Source organism: Peromyscus leucopus, chromosome 1, assembly GCF_004664715.2.
Source record: "Peromyscus leucopus breed LL Stock chromosome 1, UCI_PerLeu_2.1, whole genome shotgun sequence".
Lineage (NCBI taxonomy): Eukaryota > Metazoa > Chordata > Mammalia > Rodentia > Cricetidae > Peromyscus > Peromyscus leucopus.
Window position 1 is genome coordinate 79,190,802 of NC_051063.1, and position 24,159 is coordinate 79,214,960.

General features: G+C 48.3%; 1 protein-coding gene across 1 annotated transcript in view; it reads left to right on the forward strand.

Moving 5' to 3' along the window:
* The window catches only part of Gtf3c1 (general transcription factor IIIC subunit 1), a 69,335-nt gene that overhangs the window by 10,327 nt on the left and 34,849 nt on the right, over positions 1-24,159 (forward strand). Inside the window, 14 exon segments of the mRNA XM_028867905.2 lie at positions 728-822; positions 825-919; positions 1,164-1,289; positions 1,291-1,310; positions 1,968-2,049; positions 2,051-2,068; positions 5,274-5,304; positions 5,307-5,395; position 5,798; positions 16,180-16,341; positions 18,764-18,879; positions 20,103-20,409; positions 21,086-21,300; positions 24,005-24,141. Of these exon segments, the coding sequence (XP_028723738.2) occupies positions 728-822; positions 825-919; positions 1,164-1,289; positions 1,291-1,310; positions 1,968-2,049; positions 2,051-2,068; positions 5,274-5,304; positions 5,307-5,395; position 5,798; positions 16,180-16,341; positions 18,764-18,879; positions 20,103-20,409; positions 21,086-21,300; positions 24,005-24,141 (1,494 nt within the window).

Genomic DNA, 24,159 nt, shown 5'->3' on the forward strand with positions numbered 1-24,159 from the left:
AGTCTTTGCTCCCTCTGAAATTTCACATGCCAGGCCTCTATTGTCTGAATTGCTGTTAGCATTGTCTTCCAGGTTCCACAACAGCCCATTTAACTCAGAGTACTCAATGGCTTTTCTGCCCAAAGGTCCAAATCCTCCACCTTTCTCCCTCAAAAACAGTCCAAGACATAGAAGCCACATGGTCAGTTCCATCACAGCACACCCTGTTCCTGGTACCAACTTGTGTCCTAGTGTGCCTCTGTCGCTGGGTTCACACCAGGTGAACGGCTCACAACCTGCCTGCAATGACAGTACTAAATAAAGGAGACAGTGTTACAGAGGCTGTTACAGGAGTACTGAGTACTCTGAAGAATCTGGGCATGGTTGGGGTGGGGTTAGCATCTTCTGGAAGCCTTAGGAGTTGATAGCTGAACTGTGATGTTAAGGATGAGATCAGGAATTATCTAAAGGTCCATGAGAACCACAGCCAGGCAGTAACTTGGGGGCTGTGTCAAGAAGGAGGCCCTCGTGGATCTTCAGTCAGGGTGCTGTGGTGGTGAGGATTGTGGATGTATCTTGGCAGCCGATCTGTCCAGCTTACAGAAGTTCTTTCTGACTCTGAACTTGTGAAGCGGACCTTGGGTGCTGTGAATGTCTCAGAATAAGCAGAAACAACAAAAGGCCCTGCTTTCTTGTGCTTTGGTTTCCTTACAGTTGCATTGATTCTGCATGTGGTTGTGACTTGCAGGTGGGGTAAGAAGCTCATTATTGTGGCCTCCCAGGACATGCGCTACCGGGCCTTAATAGGACTGGAGGGGGATCCTGACCTGAAGCTTCCTGATTTTCCTACTGCATTTTGGAGCGCTTAGGCCGGTCCAGGTGGCAAGGAGAGCTGCAGCGAGACCTTCACACCACCGGCTTTCAAGTAAGAGCCAGCCTAGTGTCTCCACTTGAAATTACAAGGCCATTATATGCACCCCAAATGCAAGGGCTTTTTATTCTAGGCCATTGCCTCTTGTGACTTTTCTTGTAAGCTAACAAACAGGCTAGACAGTGGTGTGTGTGTGTGTGTGTGTGTGTGTGTGTGTGTGTGTGTGTGTGTTTTGCTATTTATGTGCGAGTGAGAAACTACATTGTGAGGGTAAAGCTACCAATAAAACAAACTGGATGACTCTCTTCTGCAGGGTCGAAACGCTGGGAAGCTTCATTATCACAGGAAAATTCTCAACAAGAACGGGCTCATTACAATGCAGTCACATGTGATCCGACTACCTACTGGAGCCCAGCAACACTCCATCCTCCTGCTTCTGAAACCGCTTTCACGTGGACAGGTGCGGTTTGTAAGAAAACAAAAGATTTGACTGCTTACGTGTTCTAAACTAATTGCGTTGTACTTTTAAGATTCTAAAGGCCAAAAGCTAAACTTTTCAGAGAGATATTTTATGTTTGTTTCTGGTGACAGTATGTCCTGCTTATTTAGAAAGCTTGGCACGAGGCTTTCTGAAGACAGAAAAGAAAGGGAAAATACAACCAACAAGGAGTCAAGCAAAGCTGCCTATGGCTAGCTGAACTGGCAAATGGCTCTCTGCTACTCCCACCCCACCTTCTCAGACATAGCTGCAGAGCATCAGCTTCATGTTAGAGGGGAGGTGGGCGTGGTCAGTCGCACTTGGGAGAAGGGGAGCCAGAAGGGGGAAACAGAGAGGCTCGATGAGTGAAGAGAGCACAGCAGACATACAAAGATGCTTCTAGTCTTGGGCCTGGATTTCGGAAAAAGCCTTCCTCCTGAAATAACCCCCACTCCTCTTCAAGACAGAACTTGAGAGGCCCCTTTACCTTTAAAGTGTTATTCCAACGCTAAGGAAGTTTTGGAGAATCCTTGCATGATGTTTCTGCCCTGGGGTCTGGTTTCGAATTGTCATCTCTAAAGATCAGCTGGTCTGCAATGCTAGGCTCCAGCAGGTGATTGCTGGGTCTCTTACTAGGAGGCAAGCAAGTAATGACATCCTCATGGAGAAGCTGTCTATGATGCTGAAGCACACGGACGAAACCAAGATTGAGACTCTGGGAAAAGCTGAGGGAGGAACTGGTAAGCCCATGAGGCGGGGCTGGGTAGGCAGCTGCAAGCTACGCAACATCTGGGAGCTTTGAAAGGTGCGCTGAAGACTTGCCACCGCCTCCGGGCTCAGCAAATGGCCTTTTCCTTTCTGTTTTTATTTTGGCAGTGCCTGGGAATCGAAACATATAAAACTTGCTCAGCATTTTACCACTGATTATGTCCCCAGCCCTGGTCTTTTCCTTTCTTTTGCACAGTGAGAAAATGCTGTTTTTTATTTGTAAATTCTTACTTCATTGTCCTCTGGGGTTTGCTCTCAGACCGCCACAGAGTTCATGTGGGATGGTAATTTTGACATTTAGATTTCCTTTCATCATGAAACTTGTAATTTTACTCCCAGTGGTTTTATGCTGAGGTAACAGGAAGAAAAAAGCAATTGCTTGACCTGTTGTGTCTTAGGGCTCAGGAGTAAGCAGCTGTGGAGGGGTGAGTGTGAGAGGAGGCAGGCTCATGTGGCGCCGCTGCCGGTGGCTGCGCAGGGGATGCTTCTGAGTGGAACGTAGCCAAGAGCCAGTATTGGGCATGGAGAAGAGACTGCCTGGAGGTTAAAAACCACAGAGCTGGAAGCTGCCCGTCAGAATCTGGATTTTTTGGTGCAGTAATTAGTCCCCGAAGGGATGGCTCAGTGGTGCTTATGATTACATACGTCAGGACAGTAGACAAGAGTCACCCTGTGCCTGTCTAGTCTTTGATTTTCTCGTTTCCAGGGAGGGCCTCTTTCCATCATGACATCCATTGCTCCCCATCCTCCTCAGAGGGGCCTCAAAAGTCGCCTGACTTCTTTGTTCTTTCACCTTGAGATTTCAGATAGAAATTTGAGTTTGAAAGCTTAGGCAAACCTTGCCCCATAAGTGCTCATGATGGTAGCCAGCTAGAGATGACCAGCCCCTGCGAAGTTTTCCTCTACTTCCTGTTACCTCCAGATGCCTGCAGGTTGGGATCAGAATGTATTTCTCTGTATCAGTTAATCAAAAATAGGAAATCAAAGAAGGTTGAAAAAAAAAACCTTTCAGGAGATTTAAATAGAAGTGAGGAAAATTGCTACAGGCTGAAGAAAGCCAGTGGATGTTCCTTTTGTTCTTTCTGTTCTCGGTCCTGTGTATTCACTAGGGACTGGGACACTGCTGTATCCCTCCCTTGGACAGGAAGCAGGCTAATCTTGCTCGGTCAGCACTGTGGCCTCACTGGTTATCTCTGAGCACGTGGTTCAGTGAGTGTTTTTAGTCAGAGCTGGGTCAAACTCCAAAGTCACAGAAGTGGGTGAGGATGGCAGGTGGTCCTCTCATGGGCTGTGTAATTGGAGAGCTCGTGGATGAAAGCAGAGTGGGAGATGTGGGCCTAGGCAGCGTGCACAGCTTCACCGAGTTTACAGTGGGCAGACTTCCCCAACAGAGACAGGGCTTTCAGAGGCCAGCAAGGATTAGATAGTGGTGGCTGAAGATGAGGGAGGTCTTGAGAGCCAGCCTGGCTTAGACTAGAGTCTAAGCTTCAACCTCAGGAAGTGCCTGTGTCAGTGACCACATGGAGAAGCCAGGAAGAAGGAAACAGTGGAGCATGAGCCCCTGAGAGAAGGAAGGGCACAGGCTGGATCTGGCAGAAGGCTATCACTGGGCCTTGGATTTGAAATGTATTTTGAAGGTGACAGAGTGGTGAGTGGTCCAGCTAGGATGTAAGAGGCCTGGCATAAGGTCTGAGGATGCAACACGGGTTTTGATTTGAGTGGCCAGTACGCAGGTGGACAGGAATGTGACAGCGGGCTGGTGGTGAGAAGGTAGGGTCGGGATTGGCTGCTGTGTGTTCTGTGAGCCAAGGGCCGAGAGGAAAGAGGAACCGTGTGGGTGAGGGGCCGGTACTCTGTGAACCTGAGCCTGAGATTTATGGAACACGAAGGCTTCTCTGTGTTCTCTGGAGTGGTCTAGTCTGCAGCTGGCAGTAGAGTCCAAGGAGAGCCAACTAAATTAGCCTGTATCTAAAGTGGGGACTGTCCTTGGCTGGGCTCCTGCTGATCTTTCTGCTGGGCGGAATGTGAAGGTCCCTGAATGCAGGACCACATCATCTTCCTTCATTCTGGATGGTCCAGAGCTCAGCACATTATTCCTGGGCTGGGGTTTGATGGATGAGTTTCAAAGGCTCTTTCCCACTGGCAGGCTCAGCTAGATTAATGACAGGCACCACGTACAAGCCAGCATGTTTGAAGGAGCAGATGGGATCATCTGGATTTCTTGGCTAACATGATGTTCTGTAGGCCCAGCGGTGAGAGTGCTGGTTCTTTGAGTGGGCTGCAGATGTGTGAGACCCATAGGCATGTGTGTCTCTGCCGCAGTGTGCGCAGCAGTCCTTAAGATCAGAGCAGCACTGAGTCATGAGCACCTTATCTTAGCCAGTTCATACCTGTTTGCCCAGGATTATACAGCCAAGTGGCAACAAGGGTCAGGAGTTGATTGGCTGGGGGGCAGGACATTTTATACAGTATGGATTTTTAAAACTTTGTGTCAGCAGCCATCAGAGAAAAGTGGCACCCGTGTGAACAGACAGCAGATGCCTCCAGCTGTGCTGTGCAAGGGTCTGCCAAGGAGTGTAGACCTACAGCCCTTTGGGGACCACATGCCTGCTGTCTAGAGGTGTTTGGTCACCTCTCCTGGCTGATGCCTGAGAGGCTGTGTCAAATGGTACCTTGCTGGAGTTGGTTCTCTCATTTACTATGTGGGGCCTGGGGATGAACTCAGGTTCTTGGGCTTGGTAGCAAGTACTTTAATCACTGAACCATCTCTTTTTTTGGCTCCTTAGATAAGTTTAAAATTGTTTTTTTTTTCGCTCCATTGCCTTGGGAGGGCTATCTGTGTTTGTTAATAATCCATGCACACACTTGAATTAAAAAAATACAGTATGGAAAGTGTCTGGTGGAAATCCTCTTATCTCTGTTTCCACCTGTCTCATCCCACCTGTCTACCCTTCCAGGGTCTCCGTGTACATCTCTTTCCCCTCTTGTCTCCACAGCAGTTACTCTGTGCTCCAAACCTTGTTCAGCTCCCTGAATGCAGTGTGGCAGTCTCATTAGTTCCTGCAGATTTCTTCATACGCTGTCAGTGCTAATTCCCATCCTGAACACTACTGTGTTTCCTCCACGCTGGGATTCCCAGGGCCTCGCTTAGCAGTACCGTGGGTTTGTGTTTTACAGGGGCTGTGTGAAAGGACATTCAAGCGTCTGTACAGTACATGTTGAATGCTGGGCTGGCCAAGGTGGTGTCCCTTCCCTTGCAGGAGATTCACCCTGAGTGTGGTCCTGTAAGACCAAGAAAGGTAAGAACAGTGCCTGTGTCAGGCTGTATTTCCCTGCTGTCATCTTCGGGGACACTGCCTAGGACACTCTATTCAGTTCTTTATTGCTGAGTGCCTTCATCTAAAAAGGACCTGACAAGTGCTCACTGAACTCCAGCAGCCCTGCGCAGACTCCTGGAGGCTGCCTCCCGCCTTCCTTCTACACCAAGCCTTCTTCGTTCTTTCGTTTGTTCGTTCGTTCGTTCGTATCCTTTTTTGGTTGGGGACTGAACCTCTGAACCTAGAGTGTTTGTGCATGCTGGGGCAAAGGCTCTACCACTGAGCTGTTTCCCCAGCCCTGTTTTGAAGTAGTCATGTCACACAACCATGAAGATGTGTTCCAGGTGTGAACAGCACAGCATGGACTCACACATAGATGACGAGGGTCAGCCACTTGGTGTGGCCTCTTGGTGTCATCGAGACAGTCAGGACAAGGTGTTCAAGGTTGGCTGGATATGCAGGCATACTGCTTACTTGAAATAAACATTTTCTTCGAGTAGAAAGAATGTGTTCTAAAATTACAGTAGTTCTATGTAAACCAGTAACGTGGTCATTGATTATCAAGCAGTATGTACTGTGTCACTGTGCTGTGCTTTTGCCGCAAATGCCGGAGAAACCATTACACTGTCTCAGCAAAAGGTTACTAAGGACAGAGATTTAACTATGATACCACTGCTGTGTGTGCAGCACACATGACTGCCTGCTTCACACTGCACATCCTCTTGTGTCCCTACAAGGTGGGTCTTAGCATCAGCATCTTACATGTAAGAATGCTCAAAGGTGCTAAGTGGGGTTGGGAGATGACTCAGGAGGTAAAGTGTTTGCCGAACAAACATAAGAATCTGAGTTCATGGGAGCTGCTGGAGAGATGGCTCAGCGGTTAAGAGCACTGGTTCCTCTTCCAGAGGACCTGGGTTCAATTCCCAGCACCCACATGGCAGCTCACAGCTGTCTGTAACTCTAGTTCCAGGGAATCTGACACCCTCACACAGACATACATGTAAGCAAAACACCAATGCACATAAAAATAAATAATCATAAAAAAAAAATCTGAGTTCAGGTACTCCAGAACCCAGGTAAAAGCTGAGTTTGCTGTAATCCAAGTGTGAGGGGTGTGAGGTAAAGATAAGTGGATCCATGAGGCTTGCTGACTGGCTAGCCTAACTGGAGAGCTCTAGGTTCAGTGAGAGACGCAGTTTCAAAGAATTAAGGTAGAGAACAACCGACTTAGACCTGATACAGACTTCTGACCTCTATGCACGCATACCCACACATACGTTGACACCTCCCCATGTACACAAAAGTTAAGCAGTCAATATTTGACAGTGGTAGACTGTAAAGAAGCTTAAGCTAGAGGCTGGAGAGATGGCTCAGTGGTTAGGAGCACTGGCTGCTCTTTCAGAGGACCCGGGTTCAATTCCCAGCACCCCATCTGGGGCTTTCACCATATGTACATAACTTCAGATCAGGGTATCTGATGGCTTCTGGCCTCTGAGAGCACGCATACTATGTACACATACACGTGTAGGCAAAAGAGTCATGCACGTAAAAGTTCATAAAAAAACTTTCACAAGCACAAGTAGGCTATAAAATCTTAGCAATCTAAAGGCCTTGTCTACGGCCATACCACCCTGAACGCGCCCGATCTCGTCTAAAGGCCTTTATTTTTCTTTATTTTTTAATCTTACCCCATGCTGTTTATATCTCACTTAACCAAATCTTTGCAAAATCTGAGTAAACTGGGAAGTTCAAAGAGCAGGGCAGCAGACATGCAGGGGTTCTCAGCAACACTTGGTGCTCAAAACTGCTGGAGATGTAGTAATAAGCAGAGCAGACTGGGAAAGCCAAATACCCGTGATGGATGGCAGCTAGGAGCTGACACCTCTGAACTGGAAATCAAAGATTCAGGTGCCTTTGAAAGGACAGCATGGATGGAGCTGAGACTGGGTGGGCTGACAGTCTACGTGAGGAGCATCACACCTCACTTCCCTCTGTGTCCCATATGTCAGGAGCCTGGAGGACTTCTAGATGTGTGGGCATGAGAACAGGCCTGGGACAAGGTGGAGTGCTGGCAGTGGAGAATGTAGTTAACAAGAGATGTGATTCCTAACAGTTGCTAGTTCGTCTCATTTGGTAACATTCTTCCATAGTTTTCTAGACTTTGACCACTTCCACAGTGACATGCTGCAGGTGAGAACTAGGGAAAGGATATGGGTCGGGAATGCTTATCTGCTGGTTTAGGCAGGCTTCAGGGTCTCCAGCCATAGCCTCTGAAAACAGCAGAGGGACTGGAGATAGGACATGGGGCTTGTATGTGCTAGGTTAGCCCTGTACCACCGAGCTGCGCTCCAGCCCTGCAGTACCGATTCTAAAAGAGAACATGAGCTCTTAGGACTATCCAGCCTCTAAAACACTGACAGACAGACTTAGAACCTAGGCCCAGGACTAGAGGCTTCTGTTCTGAAGAAAGTGACCAGTTCAAGAGCAAAGTCCTCTGCGTACTGAATGCTGGAGTTTTCTAGCTAAGGAAAACAGCTCGTCACGTTCCAACACATCTGACAGCTCACCCTTCACTGGAGTCCAGATGATGTAGCTTTTCCCTTCCCTCCTCCTTCGGAAACACTGGTCTCCAGGCAACATCCTAAAGCAAGCACATTGTTGAGGAAAACGAAGCCTAATAGGATTCAGGGAAACAGAAACCTTGAAAAGTACAATAAAATCTAATCCTCAGAAAGAAACAGGTTCTGTGTTCATGGAAGCAGAACAAGGAGCTGTGAAGATGGGGGAATGGAAGGGAAGAGTTGTTGGCAGCTAAGTGCAATGAGAGAGAGTAAGAGGAAGGTGCCGAGAAAGATCTTAAAGAATAACAGAATGCCGAGTTGAAACTAAAAGCGGTGCAGGAGGGGCCAAGAGTCCCATGTCTCCTGAAAGTGGGTACTGCTGTGCTGCTGGTACCACTCTCCTCCTAGTAGACCCAACTCTTAACGGTTCCATCACTCTGTAGCAGCACAGATTGCCAGCCAGGCCCTTAACAATGGGCCTTTGAGGACATTTTTCCAAACCATAGCACGGAGAACAGAAGGACACAGAGACATGCAGAGGATTGGGCTGTGGAAAGTCAAAAATGGAACCTTTTGAAATCTGAAGGAACTGTCATGTTTCTAGCATAGTGAACATAAACACTGTAAGACTTCTCCAGGAAACCCCACATTTCCCAGTGGACTAAAGCAAGGACAGAATTGGATCAGAGCTGTCAGAATTCTGTAGGAAGGGCTAGCAGTATGGATCTGTGGGTAGAAGCACTTACCTCGCATCCTGATGTATTACTTACTTTTCTGCCACTGTGATAAATAAAACACCATGATCAAGGCAACTTATAGAAGGAAGAGCTTATTTGGCTTATGGTTCCAGAGGGTTAGAGTCTGTGATGGCCAGGAGGATGGCAGCAATAGTAGTTACAGTGGCAGGAACAGGGAGCTGAGTGCTCACAGCTCAACCACAAGCATGAAGCAGAGGCATGCTCTCTCTCTCAAAGCCTACCCCCAAGGACATACTTCTCCAGCAAGGCTGCATGGCTGAAACCTTCCTTCCAACAGCACTCCCAGCTGGGAACCAGTACTCAAATGGCTGAGACTGGGGGGGACATTTCTCATTAAAACCACCACACCTGATAATCTGAGGTTGATCCCAAAACTCTGATTAAAAAAAAACCAGATGTGGTGGCTGGCACCTGTAATCCTAGGCCCAACGCTCCCACAGTAAAATGGAAGGCAGACAGAATTGGCTTGAAGCTCACACAGGGTAGCCCAGCACAAAGTGCAGCCTCAGAAATAACCACAGACTTTGCCTCAAAAACAAGGAAGAGCTAACCTCCAAAAGCTTGTCCTCTGACCTCCACATGTACTCCACTGCACACCATGCCTGCACCCCTCCCCCACGCACACACCGAATGGCTTTTTAATATTCCGAAGGAATTGGCCATTTAGCCTAGAGTCCTTTCTTTAGTTTTGGTATGAGTGAGGACTGAAGAGGGGACTAGTTCCACATGTCCACATTCTACATGTCCTGGGAACTAGAAAGTAACAGAGTAAACCAAGACGCAGGAAACATGGGGACTAGGAAGCCAGGACTCGTGAAGGGGAGCCCTGATGAGATCTGGCAAGTGTAGGCCAGGTGGACAGAGGTCCGTTTCAGTATTCTGGGATGTTGGAAGAAGAATGTTAAATAATTTGATGTTTTCTTCAGTGAAGAACCATGAAGGAAGACTTTGTGTTGCCATGCAGCCACTGTGGCGAGAGCTTTCTTCCAGGCAGAGGTTCCGGCAAATTCAAAGTAACCACTTGACACTAACAGCTATCCAAATGGGCTCTTGTTTTTCAAGACAGGGCTGTCCTGGAACTGGCTCTGTAGACCAGGCTGGCCTGGAATTCACAGTGCCTCTGCTTCCCAGTGCTAGGATTAAAGGCACGTGTTAACATACCTGGCCAAATGTGCTTTTGAAGTCAGGCAGTCATGCTTATCATTTTCCCTTGACTTCTCTGTCCCAGCTTCCGTCAGCTGGATTACAAGAGTAATAGCACCTACCTCTAAGGTGCTGCGGTGCTCACAGGGATTGCTGGGCTCTGAGTAGGGCCACAGCTTCGTGGCAGGTAGGATAGATCTAGAGGAGTTTGTTTGTTTGAGACTGTTTTACTCTTGTCCCTGGTGGTCTAGAACTGATCCAGATCTACTGCTTCCTGTTTGTGGCGTGTATCATCAAGCCTGGCTAGAGGTGTGTTTTGTTTAGACTGCAGCATTTGTTTTCATTGAGTTGGTTTCTGGAATTTAAAACATGGATTTTTTTTTTTTTTAAACCTGGAAGTCTGACTTCAGCTTATGTGCAAAGGGAAAGCAAATAGTAGTACATTTCCTTCATAGTGATTGACAGGCAGATGGGCCCACCTCCCTACTCACCAGTGACACCTGCCTGCTGCTACATAGCACAATCAATCTGTATGTATGGTCTGTCATCACCTTCAGATGTGTCTGTCTACAGGGTATCACCTTAAGCTGTCCTGGGAGGACAGGACTTCCCAGAGTGGTCAGTGTGACTCAGAATACAGTTAATGATAAGAGTTGACACCCAGGCTGATCAGTCAGGACATTTAGACTGTGTCATGTGCACACCAAGCCCATCTTGATTGCTAGAGGTTGTTCTTAGCCATGGTACCTACGTGATCTCTGATCTCTGCTGCTTGGGTTTGTTTGCAACCTGGGCTCACAGCCAGCCTTTCCCTCTGTCTCATGGCCCTGGTTCATTTGCTTGTCTGAGTGACCTTGAGCTGGGTCCTGAGTTCTGTGAGGAGCTGGCCACACCCTTTGCATGCTTTGTGTTCCTAGGGCCTGGGCAGATCAGCTTGGAGCCAGTGAGTGCTTGGTACATGTTTGAAGATTTCATTTAATCAAGCACCACTTCTGCTGCTTTTCTTGTGCAGGAAACCAGAGCTGAATACAGTTTTCAGGGGTTTATGCCTGGAGCTTTATCAAGTTCTGTTAAAAAATTCACATAAAGTCTTTCTTCCAAAGCATTATGGAATAGAGAGGTTTAAGTAATAAATAAAGATGACGTATTACTTCATGTAAATGTATAGGCATGTCTGGGTATATATGAATTGTTTTTAAACCCCTTAAACAGTTTGGATTTAGGCATATTTTATACTCACACTTTGCCATATCTATTTGGCAAAAGCAAAATAAACTTTGTAACGAAAGCAGCTGCCGAGAACTGCTCTGATTTACAAAATTATTTTCCTCAAGTATTTAAAACACCATGTGTTTATTAAATTGTGCTGAGAAAATGAAGGAAAGAGAGAGAAGTGAATTTGGCAATCCCTTCCAACAGGATCACAGTTGGAAGCACTTGGCAGAACACCTCTGCATGATCTGGGATGATGACTAAGGTAGTCAGCTCACTTCCACTTCTGACAGGGATTGGGGTTGAGTCCTCCTCCTGATCTGATGTCCTTGTGACTCTTAAGAAATAAACAGTTCCGCAGACACTAACCTCAATATGCATCCCACTCCTGGGTTTTAATACTTAAAGTGGAATGAATATCTAAAAGTTGAACTGAGAAAGCAATTCTGTTTGCAGTAACTTGGAACAAATTTAACAAAATATGTGCAGATCAGTTACTGTGAAAACTACAAAACACTGCTGAAATTTAAGGTCTATGTAAACAGAAATGGATCAAGCCAGCTAACATTGTAAGACTCCCCTGATTGATCTGATTCAACACAGTCCATGTCTGATTCCGGACTTGTGGGAGTTGAGGGTCTGATTCTGAAATCTCTATCTAAGTGCAAGGAACCCAGAAAGCTGAACTCATTTTGCTTTCAAACCCTGCTGCACAGCAACAGAACTCAGACAGTGGCAGACATGGCACAGAGGACATGCAGGTCAGTGAGTTGGTCAGCAGCACTCAGAAGCCCCTGTCTGTAGCAGGAATCTTAAAAGTCCTTATTAATAAAATCAAACCTGAGGCCAGTTATTGGGGTCCATGCTGGTAGATCAGAGAGACAGAACAAGCCACAGCTAACCTCACCTGGTCAACTTCTCAGCTGGTCTTGTTTCCTCAGACTGGAAGCTTCTGTGTCCTCATCCCAATGGCTCTCAGCTGAACTGCTGCTGGAAAGCCTGAATGCTTAACCAGCCAAATGCTACTAGTTTCTGGTCCTCACGCCTTATAAATACCTTTCTGCTTTCTACCATCACTCCCTAGGATTAAAGGCTTGCTTCCTGGGATTAAAGGTGTGAGTCACCATGCCTGGCTGTTTCCAATGTGGCCTTGAACTCACAGAGATCCAGATGGATTTCTGTCTCTGGAATGCGAGGATTAAAGGCGTGTGCTATCACTGCCTAACTAGTGGCTTTTCTGTTCTCTGACCCCAGATAAGTTTATTAAGGTACACAATATTTTGGGGAACACAATACCACCACACCTGTGTGGTGGCTCAGTTGGTTCTCAGTAAGACAGGTGAAGAAAGAGCGGCCGCCACAGTGGCATTTCATGTAGGAAAGTCCAGTGGGACAATCTGGAAGTGAACTGTGAATGCTTTGAGGACAGCTCGGGTACAGGAGTGGAGATGATTAAAAATCTTCTAAGGTTGGCTAGTATTTAATACATGGGCTGTGACTTATATCCACTGAAGGGGTAAATTATACAATATATGAATTAAATCTCATTCAAGCTGTTAAATTTGAAATAAGTAAAACCTAAATCAAGAAATATAACACGGTACAGCAAAGTAAATCATGACCATTAAGAAAGGGGAGCCGGGCGGCGGCGGCGCACGCCTTTAATCCCAGCACTTGGGAGGCAGAGTCAGGCGGATCTCTTTGAGTTCAAGGCCAGCCTAGGCTACCAAGTGAGTCCCAGGAAAGGCGCAAAAGCTACACAGAGAAACCCTGTCCCGAAAAACCAAAAAAAAAAAAAAAGTAACACTGTCAATAATTAATGTACATAAAAGAAGCAGGGACATTTTAATATGGCAGAAGCTATTAAAGGGAAAACTTGGGTGAGGGCTGACCTTTACCAGGGTGTAAACACCTAGACTTGAGTCACTTGCATAGGGGCTAGGGCAGTGCCTCTTGGAGCGGCCCTTGTCCCTTCTCCAGAGGTGGCAGCTATGTAGGGCTCAGCGGGAATGCGGGGGCTGGTGTCAACAGTGATGGTGGCAAACAGCACTTTCTGGACCAATGGCTGGCCCTGTGTGGAAGGAGGGCTTTGCCTGTGTCCCTTCAGGGTACAGCCAGCTGATTGCTTGGGATGGAGATTGAGCCTGGACACTTCATGGTCGCATAGCTGCCTATATCAGATGGCCAGCCTGGTAACAGGGCAGGTAGAGGCTATGAACATGGCTGGAACATGCCTCAACTGAATCGTGTTAGCTTCCTGAGCAGTGCCAGGCTCCAAGCCCTCAGGGGCTTCCTGGTGATGTTTTCAGCACCGCAGCTCCAGCAGCCTTCCCCAATACTCCTCTGTACTTTAGGACTGAGGGGACCTAATTGTGCCCGGTGCTAACTAACTCAGAGCAAATATTTGGGGAGGTGATATTTGCACTGGGTATTTGATGGTGACTCTGAAATTCTAACTTAACAACAGTGATAGTTTCTAAACCTTTGTTAAGCTCCCATGTGTGTTGTTACTAGTACTCTTGTTTCCTTGGGCAGTAAGAAGAGCCTGTCCTTGGGCTTGTTCTGGCCTTTTAAAAGAGGAAGCCAGACAAGACAGTACTTCTATTGTCTCATTTGGGGGTCAGCCTTGCAGGGGAAGGAGTATCCAGATAATATGTTAGGCACTGTTCTGAGTTACTTTTTCTCTAATATTCCTAATCTCTTTATTTTTTTTCTTCATTGCCAAGAAAATGGGGAGCGTGGCTTATTGCTCAGGTCATCAGGAGGGGTGGTGCTGGTGCAGGTATTTGAGCAAAGAACGAGTGGACAGAGTCCGCAGTGATTGGTCTCTCAGTCCCTTATGCCATCACTGTTGAGAGGCTGAGCAGGGTTTGTGAGGAAAGGGAAGTGTGTGAGCCTGGGCCTGTGCTGAGGAGAGGTGCCAGGGCCCCAGCGTCTGTAGATCCTACTCCTGCAGGCCTCCCATCAAGCCACTGGCCACATTCGCCACAGCCCCAAACAGCTTGCTTACAAAATAAACACAACGTCACTTGCCTGGCATACAGACATCCCTCTACAGCCTGCCTTGCTGTTGAGTGCAGTCTTCATTTCTTCCCCTTCTTTACCTCATTGCCTCAATGCCTGTCCTCCATGGCCAGATCAGACCACCCCATTCATCCTTCTTTGTCCCATGCAGTGGGTAGACATCTGTTCCACCCTACCTCCTAACTCATCTCCAAGCCTCCTCCACAAAGTGCTCAGTCCATTTAAGATGCATTTAGAATTAGCTCTGCTTGAGGGCTGAGAAACTTGAGGCTCAGAGAGAAAAAGGGCTTCCCTGTGGTAGGCAGAACCAGATTGTCAGCCTGGGCTGTGTCACGGCAAGCCCACTGTCCTCCAGCTGCCTTGCCCAGACTCATTGTGTCTCTTTTTACAGTGGAGGAAACCTGTCTGGTGTGTGTCTGTTCTGGACACAGCACAGAATAAATGTTTGTGGAATCTGATTGAAATTAAGGTCCCAGCAAGCCAGCTGGGTGTGCTGTTTGGCCCTCAGCAGCTGTGCCCTTCAAGGGTGATAGTAAGGAGAGAAGCAGCAGTGAGTGTCTCCTGAGCAGGCATCGGTTAGGAAGACTGTTTTTCTTTGAGAAAAAGCCTTGCTACTGCAGCCCAGAATGGCCCTGGACTTCCATCTTCTGTCACTGTAGGCATGTTTTACCACTTGAACAGGAAATCTGAGACTCAAGCTCAAATCATCAGGCCTGCATACAAGCACCTCTGTCCACTGAGCCATCTGGCTCCCCTGATGCTATTCTTCTCTCGGTTTTACAGCTGAGGAAACTGAGGCACAGAGAGAACATATCACTTAGTCAAAGAGTAGAGCTGATAGAGGAGGCTTCCTACCTATCAGGGTGTTGTCCCCCACCACCCTCCGGCTTCCGGATTCGGCTCAGGCTCTTTGCAGTCACCCAAGGCTGTCACCTCCTCCAGTTGTGCTAGGGCTTACTGATAAATTTCCCAGGGTTCATTCACTAGGGTGGGTGTCACTCTGAACTCACATGGCATTTGCCCTGCTCACCCTTGACTCTCTTTCCTTTTACTTGAAGAAATCTGACAGAGTAGCTTGCTCCTGTCATTGACAAGGCAGTGGGAGCTTGGGCTGGTGACCCAACCCTTCCATGCTTCAGTTCCCGTATGCATAAAATGACTCCTGGAGTCATTGGAATCAGTGAGTTGGCATATGTCTGTACCAGGCATCTTCATTGTTTGCCTTCTTTGTTGTGCTTTTCATTGGGCATAAATGTGGGGTTTTCCCTGATATACTAGTTTGCAGTAGGCTATCTGAATGTAGATGCAAATTTCCCTCAGAGCCCAGAGCATGGCTTGTGTTGCAGCTGGGCCCCACCTTGTCTATACTTATCACTGGGGCTAACATCATAAAGGGTGCTAGCTCAGACCCGTTTGTCCTGTTTGCCTTGGCCTCTTTTTGAGTTATTTTTGTAAGCTAAGTTCCCACCCTCAGAGTTCCAGAAGGGCCTCTTGTTGAATTTAAAGAAAAACTGTTCTTCATTTCTTCAGCAGATCCCAAATGTGGGTCCTGGAATATTGTTGAAAGGGATAGGCCATGTCCTCCAGGGAGGCTGCCAGGGTGCCTCTCTGCTCCTTGTACACGTATTTCTTCCTGCTCTAAAGTTAACAAGACACAATAGTCTTGTCCCTAAGGGTAGCGGGTATTTTTGTTTGTTTCTAAATTTATATTCATTTTGTTTATATTAATTTTTACTTTAATCATGTGTATGTGTGGGCATGTGCCACAAGTGTGTAGATTCCCTGGAGACTAGAAGATCATTGGATGCCCTGCAGCTGGAGCTAGATCCAGGCAGTTAAGCGCTTTTGATGTCAGAAACCAAGCCCAGGTCCTCTGTAAGAGCAAGTGTTCTTAACCACCAAGCCATCTCTCCAGCCCCAAGATTAGTAGTTTTAGACTTTGCAAACACACCACATAGGGAAGAAACATGCTGTGATACCAGGTCATCTGTGACCTTTCAGGATGTCATCTACTGCTCTCCCATGAGGCCCTGTGCCTGCTGTCTGCTCATGTGTGCCCTCTTCCTAGGGACTGATGTCATGGTTCGGTGCCTTAAGCTACTGAAGGAGTTCAAGCGGAAGATGGAGGACGACCATGACGATGATGACGATGAGGAGGTCATCTCTAAGGGTGTGCCTCCTGTGGACATCGTTTTTGAGCGAGACATGCTCACACAGACCTACGAGCTCAGTGAGTCCTGTTCACACAACACTTGCCTTTGTGTGAGCACTGGAGTAGGAAATGTGCTCCCCAGGTGGGAAATGGGGCTCCAGTACATAAAGCCTAGGAGGCTGCAGGCTTCTCTCCAAGCTTCGGCTTTGGATCAGGTTCAGGGTGGAGCCTCGCTGCTTCCTTGATAAATGACTTTAACTAGGCCTTTGAGCCTTGTTCCCTGTCTGTGAAATGGGGTGTGTTTGGACAACAGAGTTCTCTAGAGATGCACCAATAGACTGAGGGTAACCGAGTCTGTGAGGGTTTATCAGGGGATTGTTTCCTGTGACGTGGACATTGAGGCCTACCATAGCTGGCACAAGTGGAAGACCCAGGGGAAAGGAACCACTAGAGAACCCATGGATTTTCACGATCCAGAGCCAGGGGAGGGGCTGCTCCTGACCCAGGGAGGTAGGAAATGGAGAGAGAAGTGAGTCGCCATTGCCTCTGCCTTCTGTTCTGGTTTGGTTTGGTTTGTTCTCACGGGGCGCCTAGTTGATGATATGATGTCACCCATATTTGGGCATATCTTCCCCCATGTCACCCTTGAACTATTCATAGGCCGCTTTCCTCCAGAAATAATACCCTCATGGACCCATTCCAAGAATAGTGTTTGACCATTAAATCTACTTAAAGTTAATCATCACGTTGAGATAAAACCCATGTGAGCACATTCTCAGGTCAAAGGTGGAAGAGTAAATGACCTACACCAGTGCCCCCCACAGAAACACTCAGGAAGCTTAGCTAGCGGTTCTTAGTCTGTTTTCTTATACTATAACAAAGCACCCAAGAGCAGGCAGTTTTTAAAGACAAGAGTCTTTATTACTTGTAGCTCTAGGGGCTGATGAGTTCAGGTTAGGCGCTGGTGTTTGCTGTTCCTGGTGGGGGCCTGTGCTGCTGCAGAAGTTAGAAAAGCAGAGGGTTAGCAGACCTGTGGAGGGCGCCACATACTGCTTCTAGAACAGCCCAATGGAGAACAAGAACTGTCTGCAAAGTGGAGGACTCTACCCTGGTGCTGCTCCAGGGAGGAAGTGACAGAACTCAACCTCTGTGCTGTTCTGTTACGCAGGTTCTGGAGCCACAGTTGCCTTCTGAAGTGGTTCCATCTTAGCCTCCATCAGCAGGTCATGCTGGCTGATCTCCCAGGCTTTCTGAAGGCTAGTTGATTGACAGTTCTCATGGTGGCTCAGATTGCTTCCTCATGACACTGACTATAGACCTCTTGTCTCCACTGTCGAGTAGAGGGGACCGTCTCAGCCATCTCCTCTCATTCTGGTCATCTTTGTGTGCGGCTGATGTAGAAAGCCTGCATCCTGATTGATTTTTGCCTGGCAGCCTCAAGTGTGTGGACACATTAAAAAAGAAAGGGCAGTGTTTTCCGGACAAAGAGCTTTTCCGTCATCTGCCTCCAGTTTGTGTAGCAGCCTCCAACCAAGTTCCTCCCTGCAGTGTTCAGTCCAGAGCATTTAGAAAGGGAGGGCCTGTGAAAGGCGGGTACATGCCGATGTTGAGTAGTGGGTATGAGCTGCAGGGCAGAAACGGCAGACTGTACGGTGCCAGAAACGGGCAGCAACTTCTCCTGGTTCTCTGTGGAGCCGCTGCCATCATTTGCTCCCCCACTTCCTGCTGGCCTGGCTGTGAGAAAAGGAACAGTTGTTGGTCTCCACAGAAACATAGAAAATGCACATTCAGAGAGAAAATTTTCAGGACCTAGACATAGGCACACATGTACCTGGGAGCCAAGACAAGATGATCACATGTTCAAGGGTAGCAAAAAAAAAAAGTTATTTTGATGCTTTTTTTTGAGGGGGGAGGGTTTCAAGACAGGGTTTTCCTGTGTAATTTTGGTGCCTGTCCTGGATTACTTTTAAGCCGCAGCAGGAAATTAGCTTTCCCTTACAAATGAACTTACTCAGATAAATGAAACTGACCCTTTCAAAAAGCATCAAAAAAGAAAAAAAAAAAATTGGCCAGGTGACAGCAGCACACGCCTTTAATCCCAGCACTCAGGAGGCAGGTGGATCTCTGTGAGTTCGAGGTCAGCCTGGTCCACAGAGTGAGATCCAGAGCAGGAACCAAAACTACACAGAGAAACCCTGTCTTGTGGGGGGCGGAGCGGGGAGTGATGGAGGTAAGTTTGAGACCTTAGTAGGTCCTCCTCCATTTGAATATAGCCACTGATCCCTTCAGTGTTTCAGCATGGAGAACCAGAGAGCAGACACAAAATGAGCTGCTGGTGTTCTCGGGGTCACGGAGTGCTGTTCAGCCTGGCAGCGGTGGATCACTCCTTGGAGGAGAGGAGGAAGTGCTTTCTGTGTCTGGCTTAGCGAGGGAGCAGGGAGGTGGCTGGGAACAGCTACCCCTGTGCAGTGGTGGGGTTCAAGTATGGTGTTGTTCACAGTTGAGCGCAGAGGCACGAAAGGAATTTCCCAAGCTGAGATCCGAGTTGCTATGAACGTGGGAAAGCTGGAAGCGAGAATGCTGTGTCGGCTCCTTCAGAGGTTCAAGGTTGTCAAGGTAACATCCTGTCATCCTACAGTGCCTCATCTCAGTGCCGGTGAGATTATATATCAGAGAAGCAGGTGCCTAACTGTCCGTGAGGTAGTACCTAGATGGGGCTAACATGCTAGGCCTTCCCCTCGCGGAGCACTTGTCTGGTTCTGCTTCTTCAAATGGAAGCGCTGGAGTGACATTCCAGCAGCTGCCCTTGCAGCTCACTCCTGGGTGAGGACAGTCGGCTGGAGCTGGCTAGTGTCTAATGAGCCACCGGATCTCTCTGGTGGGACATGCGGCACCTGGAAACATCACAGCAGCTGACTGTAGGCCTCGTGTCCCCTTTTGTAATTCACAGCTGTGTCAGCTCCTGAGGCTGGTGTTAGTTAGCTCCCTGTAACTGTAGTGAAGTAGCTGAGGCAGTTCATTATACAGAGGAGGGTTGTTAGGCCTGTTCTAGATCTAATCCAAAATCAAGTGGTTCTCACTGCTTTGGACCTCTAATGAGACAGCAGGAGCCTCATCACAGGAACGTGTTGGTAGAGTAAACTCATCTCCTGAGTCAGATGGAAGACAAAATGGTCAGGTGGGAGGTGGGGGGAGGCACACTCCTTTGGGAGCACTCTCCTGTGACCAGGGACTTCCTGTTAGACTCCCACCTCCTCAAGGGTCTGCCACTTCCCAATAGTACCACCCTGGGAACTAAACTTTGGCTCACAGGTTTTAGAGGATACTTATCCAGATCCTCTGGTGGGCTACTGTGGACATTTTGCCATAGACAGGGTTTTATTAGTTAAGCTAAGTATAACTGGGGCCTTGGCATCATCCCTTGCATGTGAAGGGATATATAGAAGATCTTTACTTTTCTCCCACTACAGGCCGTGGGACAAGCCCTTTCCCATTTTAGAAGGCAAGATGATCATGGATTAGCCATAAAACAAACCACAGGTCTCCAAGGCTGTGGCTGTTTGCAGTGTATGGGCCCCTGGGTTCTATGTAACCAGCACAAGCTGATTCCTGATTGTTTATGAGCCAGGTCTAGTGTCAGGCACAGAGGGTGCATGGTAAGAACAAATCAAGGTCCTGTCTCCAAGGGGCTTCTAGCTTCAGAGAACAGACACAGTCCAGATCATGTGTAGGCCTAACATGGCAGGTCCTGACAGGAAGGCATTATGAGACAGGAACCACCGGCACACCTATAGGCATCAACACCCCCTGGAATGCACTAACACATGTGCTTACCCTAGGGATTCATGGAAGATGAAGGCCGGCAGCGGACCACCAAGTACATTTCCTGCGTGTTTGCGGAGGAGAGTGACCTGAGCCGCCAATATGCACGCGAAAAGGCCCGAGGAGAGCTGCTGACCACTGTGAGCCTAGCCTCAGTGCAGGATGAGTCCCTCATGCCCGAGGGTGAAGAGGCCTTCCTCTCTGACTCAGAAAGCGAGGAGGAGAGCAGCTGCAGTGGCAAGCGAAAGGGCCGAGGGTCCCGGGGCCAGTCAAGAGCCTCAGGGAATGCTGGCTCTCAGCCTCATCACTCCACTCCAGCCAAGGGTGAGGACTGCTTGATGAGTATGGGCCAGCAGGGCCAAGCAGCCTGGCTCTGCTGGGCGTCAGGAAGCAGTTGTTCAGCTTAGCCTCCTGGAGATCCCCTAAGTGCTATCCTGCCTTGGGGCCCAGAAGCATCCTTTTCACACCATTACTGTAGGTGTGGAGAGGACAGTCATGTTATGTGCCCTGCCCTGGTTACTTGTAGTCTCCTTGAGTAACACCTTTCTTACAGCATGTTTTACTATTAAAGAGGTAGAGTTCCGTGAGCTTCATTCCTCCCCTCAGTCTATTCAGGAACCACTCAGGGTTTAGTTTATAGAACCTACTATGGAGGCAGGGATGTTCCGTCTAATGTTCTCCCAGTTGAGTTATTACAACCTAGTGAATTGTTTTCTCGTTTGAGACTGGACTTCACTGCAACCCACTTTGAACGCCTCCTTCCTGCCTCAGCCCCCTGAGTGCTGGGATTGCAAGTGTACATTACCTTGGATGGCTTAATCCTGTTTTAAAACATGTATGGAAGGTGGACAGGTGATAGACTTGTGAATTTCATGTTCAGCTTTGTACCCCTAGACTGCAGAGTGAGATTGAGGGGGTCCCCCCGGACTAGCCTGCCCTGGCTGTCAAGCAGAGAAGCCTTTTGTTTTCTCCTGACCAGCTGTGCCCACTCTCATTACAGGTGGGTGGAAAGTCCTAAACCTGCACCCACTGAAGAAGCCGAAGGCTGCCTCCCATGGCGGCGCTGAGGGAAGAGCCCGCCGAAGCTCGGCTGGTAGGGAAGGCCTGAACACCAGCAGCTCCTCTGAGCTCAACACATCCTTTGACCCTAACAACATGGAGAGTCACAGTGGAGACATCGCTGTGATTGAGGAGGTCCGCCTCGATAACCCCAAGGTCAGTAGTGGCCGTAGGGACTTAGGGCAGGTGGACTCCAGTCTTCTGGTGCTGGGCTTGAATCCCAGGGACAGGAACAGGTGATAGCAATAAGAATGTCACCTGCTAGGCACAGGCTGTGGGCCAAGTGGTGACTAGCTCCACAGGGAGTGACACAGTGTCATTTGCTGCCCCTGCCCCATGCTGGGCCCAGAACTCCCATCACCTCTGACAAGGTGGTCTTTTCACTTGAGTTCAGAGGGGAGAGTTGGTGTGGTTTATTTACATAACCAGTATTGCCTCTTAGAAGACAGTTGGTAGTGCTTGGACCTTTTAGATTATCACACGTCAGAAGAGATGTGTTGATGGCCTTGAGTAGGTGGAGGGCAGCATGCTTTGTTGTTGTTATTTTGAGGTAGGACCTCACTGTTGCCCAGCTGTCCTCCAGCTCCTAAGCTTAAGCAGTACTCCTGCCTCAGCCTCCTGGTACTTGAGACTACAGACAGGTGCCACTGTGTTTAGTTAAATTGCATTTAAATTTTTCTTTATATTTTGGGGCTGGAGGTAGAGCCCAGGGCTTTTTGCATGCTAGGCAAGTGTTGTGCCACTGAGCCATGCCCTTAGCTTCAAGACATCCTTGAAGCAATGTCATGTAACTTAGAATGGCCACAACCAAAGTTGAGAGCCTGCTTTCAACGCAAGGCCAGTATCACTTGGTATAAAATGGAAAGAAAAAAAAAACAAAATTGTACCAGTACCTTCTGGCTAGATGTCACCTGTCCAAGTACCATTGACACCACAGAGTCAAACCCATACTTTTCCATAAATGTATTACAGGCTGGGCGGTGGTGGCAAATGCCGTTAATCCCAGCACTTGGAAGGCAGAGGCAGGTGGATCTCTGAGTTCCAGGACAGCCAAGGCTGTTACACAAAGAAACCTTGTCTTGAAAAACCAAAAATAAAAAATAAAAAAACAAAGGACAGTTGTTACAGGAAGCCCCTGCTTATTACATGATTCAGTTACTTTTCACCATGCCATGTCCCTTGTCGCCTAAAGATGCCTCAGATTCTGCCATTGCTTTGGAAACAGAGTAGAGGATCTGGTTCCTGGTGTGGACCGGATCTGTGGCCAGTTGGCTCTTGATGCTGTTATTCAGACTTCACAGCCCAAGAGGAGAAATGTAGAGTCTGGTCTGTGAGGATGAAAGGCAATGTCATGGGGTGGAAAACTGGCCTGCTGAGAGAACAGGATGGGGACCTTATCAGCTTCCATTCTCCTCTGCTGGAATAGCAGCAGCCTGTGCCTTGAGCACAGCCCTAGTGCAGAATTGACAGGCACTGGGTGATGGTAGTCTAGACTCTGTCCACACTCTACTGTTGCCAGATGCCTGCTGAGACCTTCTTTTTAGGTCCTCTAATCCTGATACAGCAGGCCTTCCTCCCAGGCCAGAGTTCTGTGCTCTCTCCTACCACTGCTTTTTCTGATAAAAACCCACTTCATTCTATATCCATGGCTCTCTGAAGGTTTTTGGCAGAGCCCAACTCTGCTTCTCCAGCCTCCAGTTACTCGAGATGGTTTCTTCCAGAATGTTGCTCTGAAACATGACAGACAATAGGCTGCCACTCTTAGGACTTTTCAGAAATCCTCGAGGCTTCCCTCCCTAGTATGAGAGAACCCTGCATGACCTGGAGCGCCTATGGTAGGCAAGGGAGCCAGCTAGGCTCGGCTGTTCTCATACTGTCACCCCAGCACCAACTTGTAGCTTCCTGGGATGTATTCCCATTCCCCAAAAGTACTGCTCCAAGCCATAGCCCTCCAGCCAAACATGCCTGTGGCTACCGCATGATGTCAACAGGTATTCTTTTTCCATTCCGGATTCATAGTCAGGCCTTACCACATGTGCTGTAAAGACCCCGCTGCATGTTAAGCTCCTAGAAGGTAGGAAGACCTTAGGAATGAAAGTGAGGTGCCGTGAGGGGTGGAGAAATGGTTCATTGTTAAGAGTACTGGCTGCTCTCTTGGCAGAGAACTTAGATTTGAATCTTAGTACTCCTGTGGCAGCTTCCAGCCGTCTGTGGCTCCAGTCGCAGGGGATCTAATGCCCTCTTCTGACCTCCTTTGGTACTGCATACATGTGATGCACAGACATACAGGAATGCAAACACTCAGACATAAAATAAAAATTGATAAGATCTTTTAAAAAATTAAAAGTTGTGGGTGAAAAGATGAGTCAGCAATTAAAAGTCCTTGCTGCTCTTCCAAAAGTCCTGGGTTCATTTCACAGCACCTATAGTGGGCAGCTTACAACTGCCTGCATTCTAGCTCCAGATAATTCTACCCCTTCTTCCTGCCTCCGTGGGCATTGTACATATGCAGCCGACACACGCATACACATAATAAATAAACCTTAAAGAGAAAAGAAGAAAGAATGAAGCGGGCCCTTGGTCAGGGTGAGGGGAGAAGCACAGACTCCTGTCCCCCTTCCTTTTCACTTCCCATCCTGGTTGTAGAGTCAGAAGCCTTGTCCCAGTGCGCATGCAACTGCACATTCCTTCTGTGTGCCTCTCGAGCCCTGCTTTCCTCTTGGGTGCAGGCCTGGTGGACTCTCGTGGACTCTCCTTGAGTAACAGGACTTGACTTCCTTGAAAGGGGAGTGTGCCCCTCAGGAACAGTGTCTGTCTGGTCCTCCTCTTTCTGACCCCTGGTCTTGGGTTTCTGACGTAGGAAAGTGGTGGCTCCCAGAAAGCCGGACGGCATGGCCCAGGCCAGGACAAGCCTCACAAAACATACCGGCTGCTGAAGCGCAGGAATCTGATCATAGAAGCTGTCACCAACCTCCGACTGATTGAGAGCCTGTTCACGTGAGTGTGCTGCTGTCT